The following is a 23,055-nucleotide window of genomic DNA, read 5'->3' as shown; positions in this document are numbered from 1 at the left end:
TTGATTCTTTCGGCTGCCAAATGTCATGTTTGAGCAGCGCTATACGCAGTCTAGAACAACTAAAACATTGAGGTGCTTGTACACATTATACATTATGCAATACATTTAACCATGCTTATTTCTTAAGCAAGTTTTTACATGTCTTACGAAGAGAAAACACATTTCTCGTCCATTTCTGAGTACATTTCTGTTATGAATTACTCACCCTCTAGTTGTTCAAAACCTGTGTAAATTTCTTTGTTGGGTTGAACACAAGGATATTTGGTAGAATGTTAGCTACTGAAAATTCTTCGTTCTTTTTCTAACTTCGCTCGGTGTTTCACTATGGGAATCAGGTCAGGTCGACCTCTACCTATGTCATTCGCGCTTTCTTCCCGTGGGAGACTGCAGCAAGCTCTCTCAGCACACCTGTATTGGCTGATTTTACCTTAACTGTTCAACAGGTGGACCGTCATAGAAACCCGCCACCGAACGCGAGGTTAGTGAACAGGATTGTGTTGAGCTGACATTCTTGAGAGTGGGAATAGCATCTGCATCGAGACGAGCTATTCCAATCGATTATTAATTTACAGCGGTAGGAGACATCAAGTCTAATTAGGTTCACGTGTCAAGGCGAACCTTCTAAGGGTTTAATTACCTTTGATCGTACAGCAGGCTACCGTGTTGTGACGAGTCGGTGATCGCATCATGTCAATGGCTGTTAACCCCACCAAAGGGAAAGAGTCGAAGGCCAGGGAGGTTGCATCCCGCCCGTGTCCATCCTCATGTGGAGCTACCATCTCGGGTAGGGACCCTCATCACATGTGCATCACGTGTATGGGCCCGAAACACACTCAAGCGTCGCTAGCAGACCCGCAAACATGTGCTCACTGTGCGTCAATGCCGGTTAAAATTCTGGAAAGAAGATTGAGAGTGGCAGTGGCCAACAAGCAGGACCCATGCCTGTCTGGAACTGGCATGCAAACGGCGGCGACTGACCATCTCCCGCGAGCTACAACGAGCTGGGCGGACATGATGGAAGCCGAATCCCCTGACATGCCGCCGCTGTTTGACGGCCTGCTCTAGCAGGAGGAAGGTGAACAGGGGATGAGGACGCAGAGGGCGATGCTAACTCTGACCTCCTCGATTTGGATATAGACGACGAAGAGGAGGAAGAAAATTCCCTCTTCCCCTCCCAACAATCCAGGCTGCCTTGCACGAATGAGTCGCGCTCGCAGATAGACAGCAACCTGCATGAGGTCTGCAAACAAGCCGTGGCTAAACTAGGCCTTCCTTGGCCCTTTCTAGCGGCTAAACTAGGCCTTTCTCCTTCAGCCAAAGATGCCGAAGGGACTGAGAGGGACCTTTATGATGGGAAAAGGCTGCCGCCTGATCAGCCTGCAGCGAGACAGCTCTTGCCCTTGATTTGTGTAGTGCAGTTGGGGCTGTTCAAGATGAGGGATTTTCAGCGCTGGATCACGCTTTTGCGTCTGTGCTCTCGGCGGCATCTGGGTCGGCCGATGAGGATCACTCACGCATGTGTCAGAGCACTCAGACACTGGAAAAGCCCCGCGACGTTCAGGACGGGGATTCCCTTAGGGGCGGTGTCATCGAGAGTTACTATGACAACGGACGCATCATTGCAGGGGTGGGGAGCGACTTTAATGGGCAGGTCGGTGATCTGCTTGTGGCCTCCGCAGCTGACTCACAAACATATAAATTATTTGGAGTTGATGGCAGTGTGGTTAGCGCTGAAACATTTGCTGGGCTTCATCAAAAGCCAGCATGTTTTGGTGAAAACAGACAATACCACAGTGGTGGCTTACATCTGTAGACAGGGAGGCACACGCTCCCTGCAGTTGCATCAGTTGGCAGAGAGACTGATTGTATGGGCCGATACAAGGCTTTTATCCCTCAGAGCGACTCACGTTCCAGGGATTTTAAACAGGGGAGCGGACTTGCTGTCCAGGGGAAATCCCTTGTACGGGGAGTGGAAACTCCACCCCCAGGTGGTGTCCCAGATATGGCAGAGATGCGGTCAGGCTGCCATAGATCTTTTCGTCTCACAAGAAAACGCTCAATGCCCTCTGTATTTCTCGCTAACGGATGGAAATGCACCGCTGGGTGTGGATGCCTTAGCCCACACATGGCCAGGCATACTTCTGTATGCTTTCCCTCCTCTGAGTCTAATTTCCCCCACTCTAGCCAGGGTGAGGAAGCAAGGTCTATCGTTAATACTGATAGCTCCGCGCTGGCCATCCAAACCGTGGGTGGCCGAGATGGTTCAACTGTTGGCATGTCAACCGTGGCCCCTCCCTCCATGGAGGGACTTCCTGACGCAGGCAGGGGGAGAAATTTACCATCCTTACCCGGATAGGATAGCCCTTTGGGCTTGGCCCGTGAGAGGTGGAATTTGAATGTGGCTAGTCTGCCGTCGGCAGTCATACACACTATTCAGAGTGCAAGAGCCCCCTCTACTCGCTCACTTTATAGCAATAAATGGCGAGTCTTTGAGGAGTGGTGTGAGTGGAGTCATATTGTCCCTTTTCAGTGCACTGTAAGGGATATTTTGTGCTTCCTAAAGGATCTGCTAGATAAAGGGAAAGCTTTCTCTACCATTAAAGTGTATTTAGCAGCTATTTCCGGACACCACCCGTTAATAAGCCGATTTATTAAAGGGGCACGCCGTAAACGACCGGCGTCTAGGCGAATGGTTCCGTTATGGGATATAACCATTTTCTTAGAAGCCCTTTGTCATCGCCCTTTCGAGCCGTTGGAAGGAGTGGGGCTCAAGTATCTTTCTCTTAAAACTGCGCTGCTCATAGCTTTGGTAACCGCCAAGCGTGTGAGTGATTTACATGCTTTATCGGTTAGCCCATCTTGTTTGCAATTCGCTCCAGGGCTTACTAAGGTTGCGTTCTGTCCTAACCCTGTTTTCGTGCCTAAAGTGGTGGACTCAGCGTATAGGTGCCCATCTACTGAACTGGCAGCTTTTCACCCTCCTCCGTTCTCTTCCCCGTCCTTGGCACACGCAGTGCTGGTAGCCGGTGCGTCTGTACCCATTGAAGGCTATGAGGAATAGCAGGAATATGGGTGCATTCCGGGAGTGGGCTATATCTCCCATAGTGAAACACCGAGTGAAGTTAGAAAAAGATGGGTTTCTCAACGTAAACCCGGGTTCTTTGATAACAGAGTGAGGTGTTTCACCAGCACTTCCCTCCTTGCATGGGTACGGGAAGAAATCTTTCTTTAATGACATAGGTAGAGGTCGACCTGTCTGTTAGAGACAGACGTGGTGTCATAGGAGCTTCCGCAGTTGGTCACGCCCAAAGCGATTCCCATAGTGAAACACCTCTATGGAAAGCCGAATTAGTTTAAATTGTCCCCAGCGTTACGCTTCGAAATTGCATTTTTACTAGTAAGAATTAAATTAGAGAGCTCTATAATTAAATTTTTACTAGTAACAATTACAATTACAGAGCACTATAACTAAATTTTTACTAATAACTATTGATTTATGGAGCTCTGCAATAAAAAAATGTACTAGTAAGAATTTAATTAGAGGGCTCTATAAACTGAATTATTACTAGTAAGTATGAAATTAGAGAGCTCCGTAATTCAATTCTTACCAGTAAAAATGCAATTGCAGAGCTCTCTAATTCATTTAGAGCTCTCTAATCGTAATTGTTACTAGTAAAAATTGAATTATAGAGCTCTCTAGTTTAATTCTTACTAGTAAAAATGCAACTACGACGAGTGAAGCTGGGGAGAATTTAAGCTAATTCGGCTTTCCATACACCTCACGCTGTTATCAAAGAACCCGGGTTTACGTTAAGTAACACATCGGCATCATTGACTACCATACCATAAAAAAAAAAAATAGTAGTCAAAGGTGACCCAGAATTGTTTGCTTTCCTAAATCCCCCAAAACATCTTTTGTGTTCAACAGAACAAAAAATATATATATACAATACCAAGGAAACCATAAAAAATGGGCTAGTTTTCATTCCTTTTGGGCGGGTTTAGTGGGGTCACTGGGCTGGAAATATTTCTTCGACCAGTGGCAATCCTACCTACTCGGTAGTTTTCCCGGACTTGTTCTTGAGAGCGGAACAGAACATTTGAAGAAGGTGGCCAAGGTAAGAAACGTGCAGGCTGCAAGATTTACATCTACCTATTGAATAAATTGCTTTAATTTTTAAGAGTTTATGTTAAGTTTTGGTCTTCGTGTTAGTAGCCTAGGCTAAATACTATTATACCGAGCAGCAGCCCCATGTTAGCTTGCTACTTTCAGCCTATGTTATGTTTGTCTGTTGTGCATGGAAAAAAATAATAACGCATTTCAGTGTTGTACAACATTACGTTCTAATGCCACTATATTAGTGTAATGGTGTAAACTTGCGTGGAGCAGCAGCATGTACTGTGAGCCGCTGTAAGACACAGATACACGAGTCCCCACACATAAGTTTAACAGTTTCTGTTAGACCTTTGTTAAATGTTTTGGAATAAGTTACCTGCTCTGTCGTATTCTCTGTTGTATGGTTGGAATTGGATTAATACTACTTGAGAAGTTCTGTTGATACTTCTTGATTATATTTCTGCCTACATTTAAACATTTTAAATATAATTTTTGCTACAGTGTTTGTTTTCAGCTCCCAATGATTGATACATAAATATTTGCTGAATGCTTCTTGAATATTGTACCTTAATTCAAGTAGATAGGAGCATGATTTTGCATACCATTGCATGAACGACTGCCTGTCACATAATTATTATATGTTTATTATTATTTATGATTAACAATCAAATGGTTAATTTATGCAGGGCTTCACATTAAGCATTGTCATGTGGTTGTCCTTCGGACAAGTCAATTTGTCATTCACTTGTCCGAGTACAAAAATTACTTGTCCAAAGATCAAAAAATGATATTTCATTAGAATTATAATATAATATAATCAATATAATTGTTTCGGATTTAGATTGGTCAAGTTTGCTTCTAAGCATTTTAACTAGTGTCCACTTTGGCCGCCTGAATTTGGTTACAGGCCTACTCTCCGTGACTGCTATAAAACAAAGGCAAGCAGTAATTATTATTAGTGTTAAGGCTGTAAGTGTTTTTGCACATAGCACTGGTGCTAGAGAGGTTTCAAGTTTGGTAGCACAGGCAGAAATGTGCAAGTGTAGTTCATCATGAATAGGCAGATAACTGACAAAAGACAAGATGGATAAATTAGGGCCATATCATTTTTAGATGACCTAAATTTGTTTTATTATTTCTAAGTTCTGTGTTTTTCCTTTTTTACTATACAATAGTGGTATATTTGTCCACATAAATTACTGTAGTATACTATAGTATTTACTATAGTAAACTGCAGTAAAATTATTACTATGTTGTTTTTGAACTTTACTATAGTATACAGTGTTTATCAATTTACTACAAGGGACTTTTATTTTGATGGGTTTTCGGGAAGACGCTTGTTTGCAGATAGCTTCACTCAAACAGTAAAACGATCGTAAAATAAACTCTCAGAGCAACTCTGGAGATGAAGTTCATGTGTTCATATCCTCATATAGTGCAGACGCAGATAAATCCTCAACCATCGCTCGTGTTGTATGTTAAACTGTGCACAAAATTCACCCAGACACGTAGAACAGCCAGATGACATTTAAATAACAGGATTCAGCCTCCGCGCGGACTCAGTGCGGTGCGCCATTGATTATTGTCACACACAAACAAGCACAACCACGCAGCTCTGTCTAATGCACATATTCTTATTATTCTACATATATGTCGCACTGTTTTTTTTCAAGTTACTTGTCCGGTCGGGCAAGTAAAATTCTCTCACTTGCCATACAAAACATTCACTTGTCCCTGACCAGCGTTAATGTCGAGCCCTGATTTATGAGAAACTAGTTGCTATGAATACTGGTGCCATCAGTTGTCTTCTTATGAATTACTTGTTTGTCATTGAGTCAGACTCAGTGTTGCTGATGCACAGAAGGCCCTTTGTTACCAAACACCAAGTAACTAAATTAGGATACAATTACAAGTAATTTGCAAACTGTAAAACATTAACTGTTGGTAACTTTAAAACTAACCTTCATCTGGGAGATCACAGCCAGGCATATGTGAATATTTGATCTGATAACTGGTTGCATTTTTTGCAAAATTTATTGCATGACTTGGGCAGAGAAAAGCTGTTGCTATTATATGGTGGTTTTTCTAATATAGTATTGGGTTTTCTAATATAATATGATACATTTAGTTAGTTATAGATCTCATGTATTTTTGTGATATAATATGGGCTATGGGCCTCATGTATGAGTTTGAGCACTTGAACACCTGCACACACACAAAATATTTTATCACATGAAGACAAGAACTGCACTGACAAGTCTAATTTATCGCATACCGTCACGGACACTGGGTTGCTCATTATTACGCTAAACCATGTGCCAGAGTAAAACTGATGATAAATCATGTATCGTCCGAAAGCCCCGGAAAGGTGTCCGGAAAAGTGGAGGTTAAAGGGCACATGATATATGTTTTTGAGAGGCGCTCGCCAAGGATGGCACATCTTGGACACAGATCGTTTTTCATCCTTTAAAGTACAGCTCCTGGCACTGGACCAGTCCAATTCGTTGGTGATAGAAGTTGTGTACCATCCACCGAAAACAAGCAAAGACTTTTTGAATGAGTTCTCAGACTTTTTAGGAGTGATAACTCCGAAATATCACAGAATTCTAATCGTGGGTGATTTTAACCTTCATGTGTGCTGTGATTCTGGAGCTTTTGCAAAATATGTTTTGAATCTGATTGAAGCTGTTGTGGCGAATCGGCCTTCCATCGCAGAAAGAAATCTCAGAGACAAGGGTTCCAGATGCCAAGAGTTTAAACTTTATTTGCTCGCGCAAGCAAAGTGAGACACAGAGTTCATCTGATGATGTCCAAAGAATACATATCTGACTTCATCTTTTATACAGTAACTTCAAGTTGTTTTTCACAGTGTTAACCAATCATGCTTCGCCTGACATCACCTTCTACCAATCAAGTTTCACATGATATCACCTTTTTTGTTAGTCCATCCTCTTTCTGAGTCGCTACCATTATATCTTAGGTCTTGACCTGCTACAGTTATATGTTAGGTTTACTATGCTAGGACTTAACCGTGGTGAAACCCTTTTGAAGTTCTTAAAAGAAAAGTATACATTTGCTTTTAGCAGGCAAATGTATATCATATTTGTCATTTACTAAAGCCTTCCTTGCTTAATGTAGTTTTTATTACCATGAGCTCGTGGTCGAATGGATACTGTGCAACCCAAAAAGATTATGGTTCAAACAAGTTATTACTGAACACATCGGTGTTCGTGACTTTTGTTCAATAACATGCTAATGCACAGACTACTGTCTACATTTGTGTTGCAAAACATATACTTGAACTATGCTTGAACTAACTAATGTCCGCAAAGTGTATGTGCTTGTATGTGTCTTCAAAGTGTCTGTGTGTTTGTAATGTTAAGCAGATGTCTAATGGTGCTGCTTGGTGCTCCTCATGGGCCTGTAACCTTTGACCCATGAGGCCCACAACCTTTGACCCATGAGGCCATAGCCTTTGCTATATCAGAGAAATGTATGAAACCTATAACTAACTTAAATGTATTATTTTATATAAGAAACTCAATACTGTAATAGAAAAACCACCATAAAGCATGTGATTTTGTTCAATGAGTTAATGAGCCTACTCACGTTCATGGTCATGTTGCCTACTTGATCTAGTTTTATCCCATGGTTTTCTTATTGCTGATGTTCAAATTGGTGATGTTAGTTTTTCAGACCACCGTCCGGTTGTTTTTAAGGTGGATGTGTCGTGTCATACTTCTGTTCGTACCAAAGTGGTCACGTGTTGGCCTATCCTATCCTACTTCTGCCGTAGCTTTTTCTGCTGCTTTCTCTGAAGCCTGTCATATGCATCCCCTTGAGCATGAGAAACTGCTAGTGAGAGTTAAACCTTTTCTGTCCTCCAAAAACCTGGAGAGAGTCACACATGCTTTTGTTTTATCTCGGTTTTTGTTTTAGACTGTAAAGCACTGTTGTCAACTTTTGTTGTGTTTATGTGTGCTATATAAATAATAAACTGAAACTCAAGGAAAATCCTAATAAGGTAAACCGGAAAATCCTAATAAGGTAAGCCGGAAACATAACTGTAGGCGAGCGCAAGATGGGTGGGCCAGCTGTGCATGAGTGAAATATAATAGTGGCAGATAAGAAGGGGACGGGCTAACAAAAAGATGATATCATGTGAAACCTGATTGGTACTGTGTCACGCACTGCACGAAGACAAACGGATTCGGATCCAAATGCAGTTTATTAAGGGGTAATCCAAAGACAAAATCCAAACGACAGGCATAAATCCAAACACAGGTGGTCAGTCCAAACACAAACAAACATATCCACAGGGCAAGAGGCGGAGAGAAATCCAAAACAAGGCAAGACAAAACTAGAAATCCAGACAGAGCCTACTTAGAATTACAGTGTGACACAAATAAGACTTCACAATGATTGAAAGGACAGACCAGGCTTATGTAGACAGAAGTGACAAGGTTAACTACAAACAGGTGAGGGTGATCAACATAATGAGTCCAGAAAAGGGTTATGGGAAATGTAGTGTGCAGTGACAGTCCGAGTGATGGAGAGAGTGCCCTCTTGTGGAGCAAGTGGGCACTGCAGCTGACAGACGTTACACACTGTGAAAACCGCCTGAGATTTCTGTATAAAGCATGTAGTCAGATGTGTATTTGTTAGATCACTTCACTCTGAATATCTCACTTTGCTTGCTCGAGCAAATAAAGTTTAAACTCTTGGCATCTGGAACCCTTGTCTGCGAGATTTCTTTCTGCGATGGAAAGCCAATTCGCCACAACACTATCAAACATTGTTTACTTAATCCACAGAATCAGTGTAATGGTGAAGGGATAGATCAAATAGGCCAATTGATGGAGGGTCCCTTAAAAGTATTTTGTAGTATTTTTAAAATACAAAAATACAGTAGTTTATTTTGATACATAGTGTGGCTGCTGTATTTTGTCATTTATTTTGATACACTTAAAAGTAAGGCATTTGGTATTTTATTTTAAAATACATTTTGATGTATTTTTGCCCAGCCCTGACCACACACACACAATCTGGCAAACCAACATGAGCAGCGCATTAGAGCTTCAGAAGGCAGGAAGTAATAACTGGGCGTTTCTTGTTAGTGTTTCCACTGAAACGAAAGCTTACTGAATGAAATGAAAGTCAGTGTAAAAGGTGGAGATACTAGGGAAAGATGAGGCAAGTTTTAAAATTTCTTCTAGATAAAAACATAGATTGTGAGATTTTCGGTTTTGCCTGTGTCCCACACCTGGTATTCCACATAGTTTTATGCTATATCCTGTTTATGTTATATAAGTGTCACTGAGAATTACGTCTTGAAGTGGCTGTATCAGTATCAGGACGTTCCAGATGTAGAGAACACGGAACTCACATAATGCTAACCAAAGCAAAAAGTACTAACATTTATGTTTCATGATTTTCCATCTACCGAAGTGTCTGGGTCAGAGCATTACACTATTAACATATTATTCCTTTCCTATATATTGGACCTGTCCTCAGTTAACATTTGACTTTGCATGAACTGCACTTCTGTGTCTGTGTCATTCTTGGTCCCTGGATCCAGAGCTTCTGGGTGTTCCATCGACTGACTACGACTTTCAACCTAGACAAAAGTAATATTTTACAGTCTGGGGGCTCGTCTGCGAAAAAGGGGGGAAACCTCTTTGAACCGAGAGACCAAAGAATAAATGAGGCAGGCGCACCGGCGATCAGGCATGGACCTACAATAAAGGGGTAAGTGTTTTGATATTTCTTTGAAAAATTTGACTTGAAGAAATATAGGGCTTACCCTGTAGGATTCCTGTTGTTGGTATTTCGTATAGAGACGAAATAGGGTTAACACTCATTGTTAGTGGGATTTTGGTCCCATTGTTGTGACACTGCGGCTGGCAACAGTAATTGTTTGAGCAAATATTAACGCACGAGTAGGTTTTGATATACAGTCCTGATCACACTGTATTTGTTGATCGCGGTGCAGCTTTGTTATTCAGAAAATGATATTATTCTTGGAATGATTGAATTAAATTGAAACAAATAAATTGAGACATCCATGTTTTGGAAATAGATGATTGTAACAGCTATTACTGCATGATGATGATATATTGTGACCGATAAAAGAAGGTGCATTTACGGGACGACCGAGACTCGAGGGTCGGGAGATCCGCGAGTTACGCGATAGCCCGCATAGGTTTAAGCACCCAATAAAAAGGTGAATTTTATTAATCGCACACGGTCGAAATACGATACATGCTCTAGTTGAAACAGTTGGTCGATTGAACACTGCAGTTTTACACTACTAACTTAAATCTACCTCAAACGAAAACTTTACAGTCTGCATTGCTGCTATTTAACGGTACGGTTTGTTTTACTGCCAGTATTGAAGTGAAAGATGGGGCAGTGGATGCTGGTGCTAAAAATATTTGGGGGGGTGCAAACAAACTGAAAATCCAACTGTCAGTAATGCAGGACTATAAATAGCCATTAATCAGGTGACGTATCATTATTACAGTCAATGTTAATACATGCAAATAAATGTACTATGAATCAGTGAATTTGAATTGAATGTGGGTTTATTATCAGTAATGAAGTAATCAAGGTAATAATTCAAAAAAAAACACAACACACTATAGTTACCTAATCATTGGCCATTAACACTATTTGAAAATAAATTTTGCTCTCCTTTCTTTCTCACTTGCAAATTTCTCAATGACCTTCTGGTTAAAGTCAATGATCTCAGTCACCATTCTCTTCTCCATTGACAGCATGGCCAATGCATTTAGCCTCTCCTGGGTCATGCTATTTCTCAGAAAAGTCTTAACTCTTTTCTAAGTTGAGAAACACCTCTCAGCCTCTGCTGTGGTCATGGGTGTGGTGATGAGGATCTTTAGGAGAGTGACAGTCTCTGAAAAGACTTCTTCAAGATTGTTCTCCTTAAACAGCTGCAGTAGGTCCACAGCACCACAACAGGTTCTGAACTCTTCCTTGCAGTAGATGAGACTAAGCTCTGTCTTTAGCTTACTCCCATTGAGCACTGGATAGGCCTTCAAAGTCCTACTCAGTGCATCTTTAGGAAACGCCACTGTGTACTGTTCAAACCACTGCTTGCAGCAGGGTGGCACTAACGAGGTGGCTTGTGAAGCAGAACCGTTCCATGGTGTGTTGGAGTATGGTGTCACAGACCTACAGAGTGAAGGACAAAAACAAAAATGAGGTAGTGATGACAAAATGTCAATTTCAACTGCAACATTTAAAATGATCAGTTTTAAGTTATAGAGAGACGGAGACCAGTTTCAGTGTTTGAATCCCTGATTTATCCAAACTTCATACATATGGACTAGACAAACATGCCAAGTTTCATGGACTTCTGATGCTTAGGGTCTAATAGCATTTTTTTATTATCAGCCATTTTCATATCAATCAGATAAAGAGGGCACACCACTAGAGGAAACCTAAGAATAACAAATCTATTTAGGTCACAATTTAAAGACTATGAAAATGGTTAAATAGATTGACTTGTAGTAAAATATGCATTGCAAATACATGTAGTATAGTTTCATAAAGTTTAATAAAGCCCAATATCAAAGGATCTACTCTTTGCTACAATATTTAAGCAAAAAATGTATAAACTCAAAGACATGAGAACACATTTAGTACCCAAAGAGGGTAAATGAAACCATGCCGTTTAACTTGTTGTTAATATTTACTTTCTTTTTGATAGCTTCCTTTGATAGCTTTTCTATGAAAAACTGCAGAGTAACAAGGACTACAATAAACTTACCTCTGTTGCAATCCGTTCATGGACCTCTGGACTAAGCAACCACCGCCTCTTTGGTTGAGAATTCACTGCTTCCTTCATTTTTATCGTTATCGCAACAAATACCAGGAATTATCGTGATAGAGTTTTAGGGCCACATCGCCCATCCCTACCTCCAACTATATAGCCAGCAATGTGTTCAGTGAGCTTAACAACTTCACAATTCATTATTTTTCAGGCTTGTATTCATTTATGCGGAAATTAAATCAGTTGCTCTCTTTAAGTCATTTATGACTTACCATTTAATTTTCCGCATCCATGACAAACAGTAAAAGTAAAAATGCTAAATAATAAAGAAAATTCCTAATCTAAGGACCACGTCTGGTCTGAGCAGATGTTTTACCTCTGTCCTTACATTACATCCGGATTCGTGGTCATCTTATCCCCTGGTCTTGCCTGAGCAACATGGTAACCTTTCATAATCACACTTGTAGATGATTTTAATGCACAGCGAATCATATACATAATACAGGGCCATAAGCAAAGCACAACCAGAATGCATGAAATAATTATAACGATTAAAATCAGCCAATGTTCGATTTTACGGAACAGGCTAGAAAAACTCAAACTCCAGTCCCATTCATCTCCATTCCTCTCTCGACTGGTCATCTCAGCAACTGCTCTTGTGATGTTCTTAATTCCTTGGTCGATTAAATGTCCATCCACATCATTATCTGGAACATAAGTACAACTATCATGTCACTTTATGGTGATTATATTATCTCCACCACATGTTTATGACATATGAATGTGGTGGATCGTCATGGTCTAACCATGAATCATCTTCATCTATTAATTTAATTGCTTGTGCACTGGCCAGGATCAATACCAGAAATATGATTGACATATTGGACAATTTAGACCCAAATGTGTAACAGGGGAACCTTCAGAGGTGATCGGGAAGCTATTAATGGGGCAAAATTTGCCCAGGCCCTATGTTCAGCCGACAGGTGGCCCCCTCGCCCACTACAAGTGCAAGGATCTTCTGTCTGGTGCAAGCCCTCTCACCAGTGCCTTGTCAATTGGTGTCAATTGGTGATGCAGATGTTGGCAGATGCTTCAGCCTGGATGCGTAAATCCACTGCGGTTGATGATCCGTCAGCACTCCAGTTCTCGTTACCGCGAGAACTACAGCTGGCCCCAGATATCTCGGTTCCTCCACGGCGACTGGTTTCAGACTCCGAATCAGCATCTGTTGGCCTGGAACAAAATTATGGGTGAGCTTATCTGACGGAATAGGGAGAGAAAGAGAAACATCAGCACACATAGAATTCAGTTTATCAATAAGGGAAATCACGTGGTCATCCAGGATCACCTCCATGTCTCCTATGAAAGAAACGCCTGCACGACCTTTGACACAAGGGGTCGGGAAAGGTCTACCCATCAAAATCTCAAATGGTGAGTATTTTGTCGTTGAGGATGGGGTCATTCTCATTTCTGCCAATACGGCTGGTAGCACATCTGACCATTTCCTGCTTGTTTCCATACAGGCTTTCGTGATCTTATCTTTTATTGTTCGGTGTGTTCGTGCCACCACCCCCGATGACTGCGGGTGATAGGGTATATTATAGTGCCAATCTATGGCTAACGCTTTAGCCAATAGTTTGGTCACTTTCGATGTGATTGGCGTGGCGTTGTCACTTTCGATAGTCATAGGAATGCCGAAGCGCGGAATTACTTCTTTCGACAGTATTTTCACTACCGTTTTCGCATCCTCCTTCACACACGAAAAAACTTCAGGCCATTTTGAAAACCTATCGACTATAGTTAGCATGTATTTTAGATTTCCAACCGCTGGCATATGAGAAAAATCTATTTGAAGGTACTGAAAAGGCGCGTCTGGAAATGGTAACGCGTCGTGTGGCGTTTTTCTGTGAGGGTTTGTTTTGGTGCATATCAAACATGAGTCTACAAGTAGTTTGGCCATTTTCGCTGTATCCTGTATACAATACAGGTGATTAATTATCTGTGTAACTTTAGATGCGCTGTTGTGCGAAATACCGTGGTAATGTCTTATCAATACCACCAAGGACAGCTTTGGTAATGCGATTCTGATGTTTTTATCTCTTATCAAACCGTTAGCATCTGGGGCGCATCCATTTTCTGCCCAATGTTTCACGTCTCCCTGTGTGGGTTGACTTTGCAAAATTTTCAAATCTATGTCAGGAACGCATGATACATGTGCAAACATCCTTGTTTCTACGTCCCTACTCTGCGCTCTCTGATATGGGGAAAACTCTGCATGTTCCGTGGCCCATTTGGCCATTTCATCAGAATTTCTGTTGCCAACAACATCTGGTTCATCTCCTGACGCATGTCCCTTGACCTTCACTACAGCTAGTTCAGATGGCAACATTACAGCTTGTAATAAATCTCCCACCAACTCTGCATGTGATATTGGTTTGCCCTCAGATGTCTGAAAGATGTCTGTCTATCCCAAGTCTGGGCGAAGTCTTGAACGACCCCGTACGCATATTTGCTATCCATATAGATGGTGGCTCTTTTCCCTTTTGTTAACTCACAGGCTCTTGTTAATGCAATTATTTCTGCAGCCTGTGCTGAGTTATGGTTCAGGCGATATGCCTTCACCCTCTCACCCTCCTGTATCACAATGGCATATCCACACAGATACACTCCATCAGACGGTCTTGAACATGAGCCATCTATATATAAGTGCTCCCCCCCATCCAGGGGCGTATCTTTCAGATCGACCCTGGCCGAAGTGGAGCGCTCAATATCATTCATGAGGTACAGTTTCAGTTATCAATGTGGATAAGCCATACAGAGACTGAATTGCTGGGCTAGAAACCGAAGTGGGCTTGATAGATCCAACTATGAGATATGGCTTGTATATCTTTCCGATCATAAATTTAGAGTCCAGTTTCACTAGATCTCTCTCCGTCAGGAACTTATTAAACCTGGAAATATCAGCTCTGTTGTGAGTCAATAGATACAGTGCTGAAGGGAAGAACAGCTGGCAGGAGACGAAGTGATGTGAAATAAACTGAAAAATGATTTATTGAATAATCTCAGTTGAGCTTTGATGCTCAGTCAAGCTCTGTCAAACTTCGTCTGACTAAAAACAGATTCAATATGGGTTTTTAAACATTCAGGATTACAGTATCAAAACATTGTCTCATGACGTTATTATGAACCTTGAGATAGACACCAAGAGAACAAGAAACAGTGTATGTTTCTATCCAGATCCATCATTCCCCCCTCTTAATCATATATGAATTAATTAGATTATGTATGATTATAAATCTAACTGATTAAAAGCAAGCAACCTGCATAATCATAACAAACCAACAAAAAAAGTTTGGTTGATCAGACCATTCTTTTCCCTTCTCCGTGCCCTTTAAATGGACAGGTCATTTTCTCTTTCATACCGCGTACTAGCATGAGTAAAGGAGGTGTGTCTAGTCTCAATGAGCTGTCGTCTGATCAGCATTGTACTTTTGGCAAAGCAAATAAACAACTTCAAAGTAATGTACAAGAGCAAGATGATTAATACCCCTGACACTACAATTGTTACAAATGCTTTCAAATGATTCCAGATTGGACCTAATATTGATCCGAACCATATATCCCATTCAGATGAGAATATACCATGATTTTTGTTGATTTTAGTAACCTGTTCATGTAGAATTTAAGCTAAATTGTGGAGTATTCCCTCAGAATTGTCTTTGTTCTTGAAATGCAGACACAATCAGAGTTCGCCAACTCTTGATAACGTGGTCTCTCAGCGTACTGGTCTCGAGGTTGTAAATCGAGCGACGCCCCTCTTATCCGGTCTGCAGGTGGTTGACGCCACAGAGTGTCCTCTGTATGATAAGACCTGAATCTTTCTTCAACCTGCTTGAAGGCTGCCGACATCAATCTGTAAACACAAGAAGACAAGAGAAAGGAGACAGAGGAGTTCCACATTCAAGGAAACAAATAATGTCATCAACCGGTGTTGAAGCGTTGACCTTACTTTAACTATTTTGACTCCCCTGTAAAAGTCAAGCAGAGACCGTACGACTAAGCTGTAGTTTGGTGTAAGCTAATTGCCCATAGCCCTCCCCCTATGTTCATCGTGAGGGTGACCCCCAAGTCACTAATAGACAAGGTTCTTCTCACGACTCCATCCTACAGCGGTTCGCAGGCCTCATTTCGACTTTTTGGGAGTATGAGCTAAAGCTAATTTACAGTGACTAATGTGTGTCCATCTAGTCTTGCCTAATAATTTCACTGCAGAAGGTGTAACTAGTAAGACTACAAAAGGACCATCCCATCTTGGTTCTAAGCCTGATGTTGCAGCTTCTTGACAAAAACCATTTGCCCTGGCACAACACTATGTCCCCCCTCTTGGGGCATTTTCCACGCTTCCTGAACCTGTTTTTGAGCCTTTTGTATAGCCTCGGTCAAAGTCATGCAGTACATTAAAAGTGAATCTGACATCAAATGCACATCAGCCTCAGCAAGATCTGGAGTTCCTGGTAACAACACTGGTCGGCCTGTGATAACCTCAAAAGGACTCAGTCCAGTCTCTTTGTTAGCTGATGAACGGATACTGCACAGAACTAACGGAAGAGCATCTACCCATGTCAGCCCTGTTGTTCCATATTTTGCCAGTCGTGTTTTAAGAGTCCGATTAACTCTTTCAATCATACCTGATGATTGTGGGTGCCCCGGACAATGGAAGTGCCATTGCATTCCCAGAAGTCTGCAAACTTCCTGACATACCTGTCCAGTGAACGTTGTGCCACAATCAGAATCAATGCTGGTTGGAATTCCCCATCTGGGAATCACATCTCGAACCAAGACTTTAGCAGTAAAAGCAGCAGCTTCTACCCATCTACAAAACTTGTCTACTATCACCAAAACATCTTGATAACCCTTACATTTAGGAAGAGTGATAAAATCGCATTGCAATTCACGAAACGGCCCAGAAGGTGCAGGTGTTCGATTTGAAACTGATGGAATCGGGGGTGCCGAATTGTGTTTTTGACATATCATGCATCCGTTAGGTACAAACCATACTGTGTTAAAGCATGAACACAATTGAGAAACCCCTATGTGTCCTACACTGTGTATCTGTGTGGCAAGATAAGGAAGCAAGGCTTTTGGAGCTACCGTTCTGTTTTGATATCTCCAAATGTTGTCATCTGACAATTTACAACCAATTTCCATCCACTCCCATTTTTCTTCTCGGGAGCATTGATTTTGCATCTCCGCTATGTCTTTGAGCTGTGTGTGATGTTCAATGACCGGCAATTGACATGCTTGAGCAGTAGGAATGTCTGCCGTTCTTGCGGCGGCAACCTTGGCTGCCTGGTCAGCAAGAGAATTTCCCTTCGTTTCAACAGAATCGCTCTTCTTATGAGCTTTCACCTTCAATAGCTTGCTGAGCTGAGGTTCCTGGTGACAGGGCCCCAGAAGCTAAAATGGTTAAATTTTCTGTGGCTAGCAGTGCTGCTTCATAGCCAGACCTCCTTTGGGCCGTCATGTGCTGTGTCTTCAAATTGTGCAAAATAACACCCACCTGGTTAGGTATCCATGCACGGCAATAGTTCACCAACCCCAAAAAACTTTGTAGCTGTGTCACAGTTTCAGGAGTACGCATAGTCTTTATCAGCTGCATCCTCTCAGCTGAAATGGCCTTCAGGCCCAGTGAAATGATGTGGCCCAGGTAATGGACTTTGGGTAACATAACCGAAACATTGTTGATTGAAAAGTGTCCTACGCTATCACTGGAAAACGATAAAATAACCAGCAGTGGTAACTGTTACTTCTCAAAATCCGCATGAGTCCTTTTGGGAAAAGCCTGAAAATGTAGAAACATTCTTTAAACAATTGAGAGTTTTCCTCGATGAACGTCTAGGAAATTTATAATTTGCAGCAAGCACAAAACAGAAAGCTAGAGAGTCAGCGGCTGAATTTTTGTGCGCTTTAAAAAAGCATGTACAGACGATTCTAAACTGCCAATGAATGAGCAAATAAAGCCTCTGTTTATTAACACGTTACTGAATAACATGAACACTAAACAAGCGCAATTAATCTGAATTACACCCTCAAATTTGCATAATATGACCATAGACGCTCTAGGAAAGCGAATTAGGCGTCTGGTGGTTTTGCAGTTAAAGCTGAAAATGCTATGTTTACAGGGTAGCAACCACAAGGGAACTCTGGCCGCACTTCGACTTCTAAACCGCAGCAATGGAGGAAGCCAGATATAATATGCTTCCACTGTGGAAGGAAGGGACATTTAAAACGTGAGTGCAGGCAGTTGCGAAAGCAGGAGTCACCACAGCAGAACTCGGGTGACACATACCAACCACAGCGGAGAAACGAGAACTCGGGTGCCATATATCAGACCCAATGGCACCCGAACCAAGCATAGGGGTGCCCACAGAGTGATCAGTGATCAGAGTGTCAGTTCTGAGCAGTGTTGGCAGATTGGAAATGTCCAGCTAACGTATCAGAAGCTCAAAACTATCGTATTTAGAAGAAAATTATTGTACACAAGTCAAACGTATTGAATACAGCTACTTATTTAGACAAAAAATGTTGACACGACCTGCAGAAGGCTTTGGTGTCATTGCCTGAAACAGGCCTTGGCCATCCTGCAAAACTGGGGTCCTTTTCCCACTCCGTTCTGTATATTTTTTGTCTGTGCTTACTTTAAGGCTGCTCCATAGACTCTACCTTCCTCTTCGCCCTTCCCCTTTCTTCACCTTCCTTTTCAGGACTGACCTAAGCGCCGCTGCAGCGGGCCGGGAACGTTAACTTGTGTCCGGGAATGCTAACTTGTGCTCGTGAGATGATTGGCCGAGAAGACGGCCAATTTTTCTCATAATCGTGATGGTAGGCATAGGATCCACAGCAAGATCAACGAGTATAGAAGCCATATGATTACAACGACCATCATTTGAAGTGTCACAAAATTCTGAAATGATTGTACATTATTTTTTCATTATTGATCGTACAGAGGTAAAAATTATGGTACAATATATTAATTATGGTACGTCTGGCAACACTGGTTCTGAGTTCTGTATGATGACCCTAACGTTTTCAAATAGAGGGGAGGATTTGCCTTATTTTACTCTTACGGTGAATGGGCAGCCTCAAACTTTTCTCCTCGATACAGTAGCAGATGCTTCATCAATGACCTCTAACAGTTACGGGGGTCCTGTTACTAATCACATAATTCACTCTGTGGGAATTTCCGGAACTGACATTGCATGTCCAGTGACACCTCCTTTGGATGTTAGAGCCTCGGGCATTAAACCATTCTTTCATAAGTTCACTATTATACCAGGTGCCCCATTAAATCTTTTAGGTCGAGACATGATGCATAAATTGGGTATGGATATTAAGTTAACTGAACGACAAGTTGTGTTTTCTTTTCAGTTCAATTGTACCTGATGTTCCGACTGTTATGAATTCTGTGCCATACACACAAGTATTTTACAGTTACTTTCAACCTAGACACTTTCTGCATCCTGTAGGCTGAAGATTACTGACGTTTGCATCACGTTTGCTGTCATGGCTGAAGCGTTGTCCTTCTTAGAAGAGGATCTGACCTGTGTCATCTGTTGTGATGTCTACACCGATCCGGTGACACTGAAATGTAGCCACAGTTTGTGCGAGAAGTGCTTACAGGAGTTCTGGAGCACTCAGGACGTGATACAATGTCCGGTCTGCCGAAAGGAATGTTCACACGATGAACCCACCAAGAGCTTGGCCTTTAAATCACTCTGCGAATCCTTCAAAATGAGAAAACCCACAGATGTTCCAGAAGACATCTGTCAGGAACACAAGGAGAAACTGAAACTCTTCTGCTTTGAGGACAAGAAGCCCATTTGTGTGGTCTGTTACACTTCAAGAAAACATGAAAATCACAAGTGTTCTCCTGTTGAAGAGGCTGTCGTGACAGTAAAGGTGAAAGAGTTGCCTACTGACTTGACTTTGATGGAATTAGATCTGATTGGCCATCAATATTAAAGAGTTTATCTCTAAATTTTAGGAGGATCTTAAGGAACGCATCGAAAAATTACAGGTGACCCTGGGTTATCTCAAGAAAGCCCAAGACAGCTGCATGAAACAAGACGAGCTCATTGAGGTATGTGGTTAGCAATGTAATCAGAAGCGAATGCATTTTATTTACATTTTTAGCAGATGGACTTAGCTTTACTAGCACACTTTTAACTGAACAGAACTGGGGGGCAGTGTGAGTAAGAAGACCGGATCCAGTTTCACATCCACAAGTGACACAACCTCAAATATTTTTTAGCTAAAAGATGTTTCGCAACTATTTCAGGAGCACAGCAGTGTTGAAGAAAGCCAGATCAAGAAGGAATTTGAGAAACTCCATCAGTTTCTTAAAGACGAGGAGGAGAAATGGATCAGAACTATGCGGAAAGAAGTGAAATCTCAAGATGTGAAAACCAGGAGCAGACTGGAGCAGCTGTCCAAACAGATCTCAGCCCTGTCGGAGCAGGTGGCAGCTGTATGGCAGGACCTAGAAGCTGAAAACATCACAATACTGCAGGTATAAACACTAGCACAGGACTGATCTCATCTGGATCGGTCTATGAGAATAAACTGCAAATGTGTGTGATAATCAATGTTCAGAACTAAACCTGAATTATTTCCCATTCAGAACTACGCTGAAAACATACGAAGGTGAGTTTTTTCCCCCAATCTGTATTTTGATATAGAATTCGCACAGCTATTTTTTTTTTAAATTAACCCCAAATCATCATTCATGTACAGACTCCAATGCCCGTCAGTTCCAAAAACGTCCTTTGAATTTAAGATATATCAACATCATCCCACCCAGACCATGATCTTTACCACCTGGGCCAAAATGCAGAAACTTGTGGAAAAAGGTCAGTTACAATCCATAATTTGACCAAGTTTGACATAATTTAGTAACGACGGCTATCTTGCTCTATTCAACCCTCTGTTACTAAAATTCGGTTTGCATTTGAAGGGTTGATGTACACTTTTAGATCCTTCAGAGTTATCAAATGTTTTATGTGAACATTTTTGGATGGCTGGTGTCAAGAGTCACCTAAACGGAAGCATTGCCTCACCTGTCTTGAAACTCTATTAAAGGAAACAAGTAAAACCTGTCATGTTAGAGATGATGTTTTAGTACATAGGCTATTAAATTAAAAGTGGTTAAAATATCGCATATCAAACTTGAAAGTATTGTTACTTTACATTAGGCATATGTAATTATATCTCTATTATTATTACTTAATTGTCTTAATTAATGCTCCTAATCAGCCTCCAACTATCAACGCAAATAAAAGGCATTCGAGTATATACATTTCCATAATCATACAATACATTTCAAATCAGCAATAAAATATGACAACATATTTCCTTCTAAATCAAACAATGGTAAAAATAAATAAATCCAGTCTGGTCTGGTTAAGCATGATCTGTGTTTACAGCTCCTGTGATGCTGGACCCAAACACAGCCTCCAATAAATTGCTGGTGTCAAAGGATTGTTACAGTGTACAACATGTCAAAAACAAAGTGTCAGGACCTGAGAATCCAGAGAGGTTACATCTGGGAGTTCTGGCTTCACAGGGCTTCAGTTCGGGTCTGCACTGCTGGGATGTAGAGGTGGGGGACAACGACCACTGGACGCTGGGTGTGGTGGGGGAAACAGTGTACAAAAAAAGACTTTTCATAATGGATCCCAGGAGTCGTTTTTGGTGCTTTCGATATGTGGATGGTATATACCGGAAAAGCAATAAGCCTATCAAACACAATGAGAGGCCTTTTATCATCCGACTGCAGCTCGACTTTGATAAAGGTGAACTGAAATTCATAGATTCCTTCAGAAACAAAAGTTTGTGCACCTTCACTGGTGGATTTCCTGAGAAAGTGTTCCCATATTTCTGTACTGGAGATTTGGACAAACCACTGACTCTTTACCCAGGCAAATGAAACACAGTTTCTGAACTACTGATAACCTGATACAAAAACGTGACATTTACTGTTGACATTCCAAGTTTTTTCACCTCGGAAAAACGCGCATAATAAAAAATAGTTATTAACTGTTGTCAGCGTGACAAAGATTATGCGGAATTGAAGTGCGCATGCCCAGTGGAGGTAGCTGTATCCCTTCTAGCCAGCGACAATTTTTTCCTGTTTTCCCATTCTATATCGCCACCGACTGCATTTTTCCTGATAGTATGGCGATTGGCAAAACTGGAGGTAATTTCCTGTTCCTCCTGACAGTTATTTGTTATGGCATTTAAATAGAATTGGACTAAAGATGTGAACTAAATGCAAACTCTGCTGATGTTTTATTTGTACAGATCAGAATAAAGGTGAATAGGCAAAGATGAAAAATGCTCATCGCATGAATACCAAGTATTCTCCTTTTATATGTTTTTTTTCAGGGGCAGTCGTGGCCCCTGAAAAATGGTTAGAGAGTCGGACTCGTGACCAGAAGGTTGCCGGTTCGATTCCCAGGGCCGGCGGGTAACGACTGAGGTGCCCTTGAGCAAGGCACCTGACCCCTACTTGCTTCCCGGGCGCTGCAGTGATAGCTGCCCACTGCTCCGGGTGTACGTGTGTTCACCACTTGCTGTGCGTGTGTTCACTACTCTCTGGATGGGTTAAATGCAGAGGTCACATTTCGGGTATGGGTCACCATATCTGACTAATAGGTCACTTTCACTTCACTTCACTTGTATAAAATATGCCACAGGAGTTTCACTGAAAAAACAATTTTCAGCCTTGTGTGCAGGTATGCAAACACATCATGGGTGAAAAATGTGAGTCTTGAGCGTTTAAATAAGATTCAAATAATACATTCATATTTAGTATTAAGAAATACTGCGTTTGTGTAAACCTTTATATGAACATTGTGTTGTGGAAAGTTGGAAATGTGTTATGCTCATAAACTCTCTGAAATGCTGTTATAGATATAGATATGATTGAAGAAACTAAGGATCACCTATCATTTCCCTATCAATAAAGCATCATGGTCTGTTCTATTTAAAACCACAGCATTAGTGTTCTTGTCATTCTTCAGGTACTGCAAGTCATTTTCTGTATTTTGCTATGACATTGACAACAATTATTAATGCAAAAACT

General features: G+C 41.4%; 1 protein-coding gene across 4 annotated transcripts; it reads left to right on the top strand.

The window, feature by feature from the left end:
* The first annotated feature begins 3,980 nt into the window (after positions 1-3,980).
* Positions 3,981-23,038, top strand: trim35-14 (tripartite motif containing 35-14). 4 transcript variants are annotated; one of them, XM_057324027.1, is made up of 8 exons: positions 9,317-9,572; positions 9,696-9,865; positions 19,439-19,871; positions 19,957-20,052; positions 20,251-20,481; positions 20,593-20,615; positions 20,706-20,821; positions 21,395-23,038. In XM_057324027.1, exons 3-8 carry the CDS (start codon positions 19,476-19,478, stop codon positions 21,895-21,897), a joined length of 1,365 nt encoding a protein of 454 aa, XP_057180010.1. In that variant the 5' UTR covers positions 9,317-9,572; positions 9,696-9,865; positions 19,439-19,475; the 3' UTR covers positions 21,898-23,038. The 4 variants fall into 4 exon arrangements, with proteins under 4 accessions (XP_057180011.1, XP_057180008.1, XP_057180010.1 ...); XM_057324028.1 differs by lacking the exons at positions 9,317-9,572; positions 9,696-9,865 and adding an exon at positions 3,981-4,118; XM_057324025.1 differs by lacking the exons at positions 9,317-9,572; positions 9,696-9,865 and adding an exon at positions 9,210-9,310.
* Positions 23,039-23,055: the final 17 nt, after the last annotated feature.

The sequence above is a fragment of the Triplophysa rosa genome, linkage group LG24, assembly GCF_024868665.1.
Source record: "Triplophysa rosa linkage group LG24, Trosa_1v2, whole genome shotgun sequence".
Taxonomy (NCBI): Eukaryota; Metazoa; Chordata; class Actinopteri; order Cypriniformes; family Nemacheilidae; genus Triplophysa; species Triplophysa rosa.
This window is presented reverse-complemented; position numbering and strand designations above follow the sequence as displayed.

Coding starts and splice junctions, on each gene's coding strand:
- trim35-14 (XM_057324025.1), top strand. Junction 20,053..20,250: donor AACAAGACGAGCTCATTGAG/GTATGTGGTTAG, acceptor CAACTATTTCAG/GAGCACAGCAGTGTTGAAGA. Junction 20,616..20,705: donor TACGCTGAAAACATACGAAG/GTGAGTTTTTTC, acceptor ATTCATGTACAG/ACTCCAATGCCCGTCAGTTC.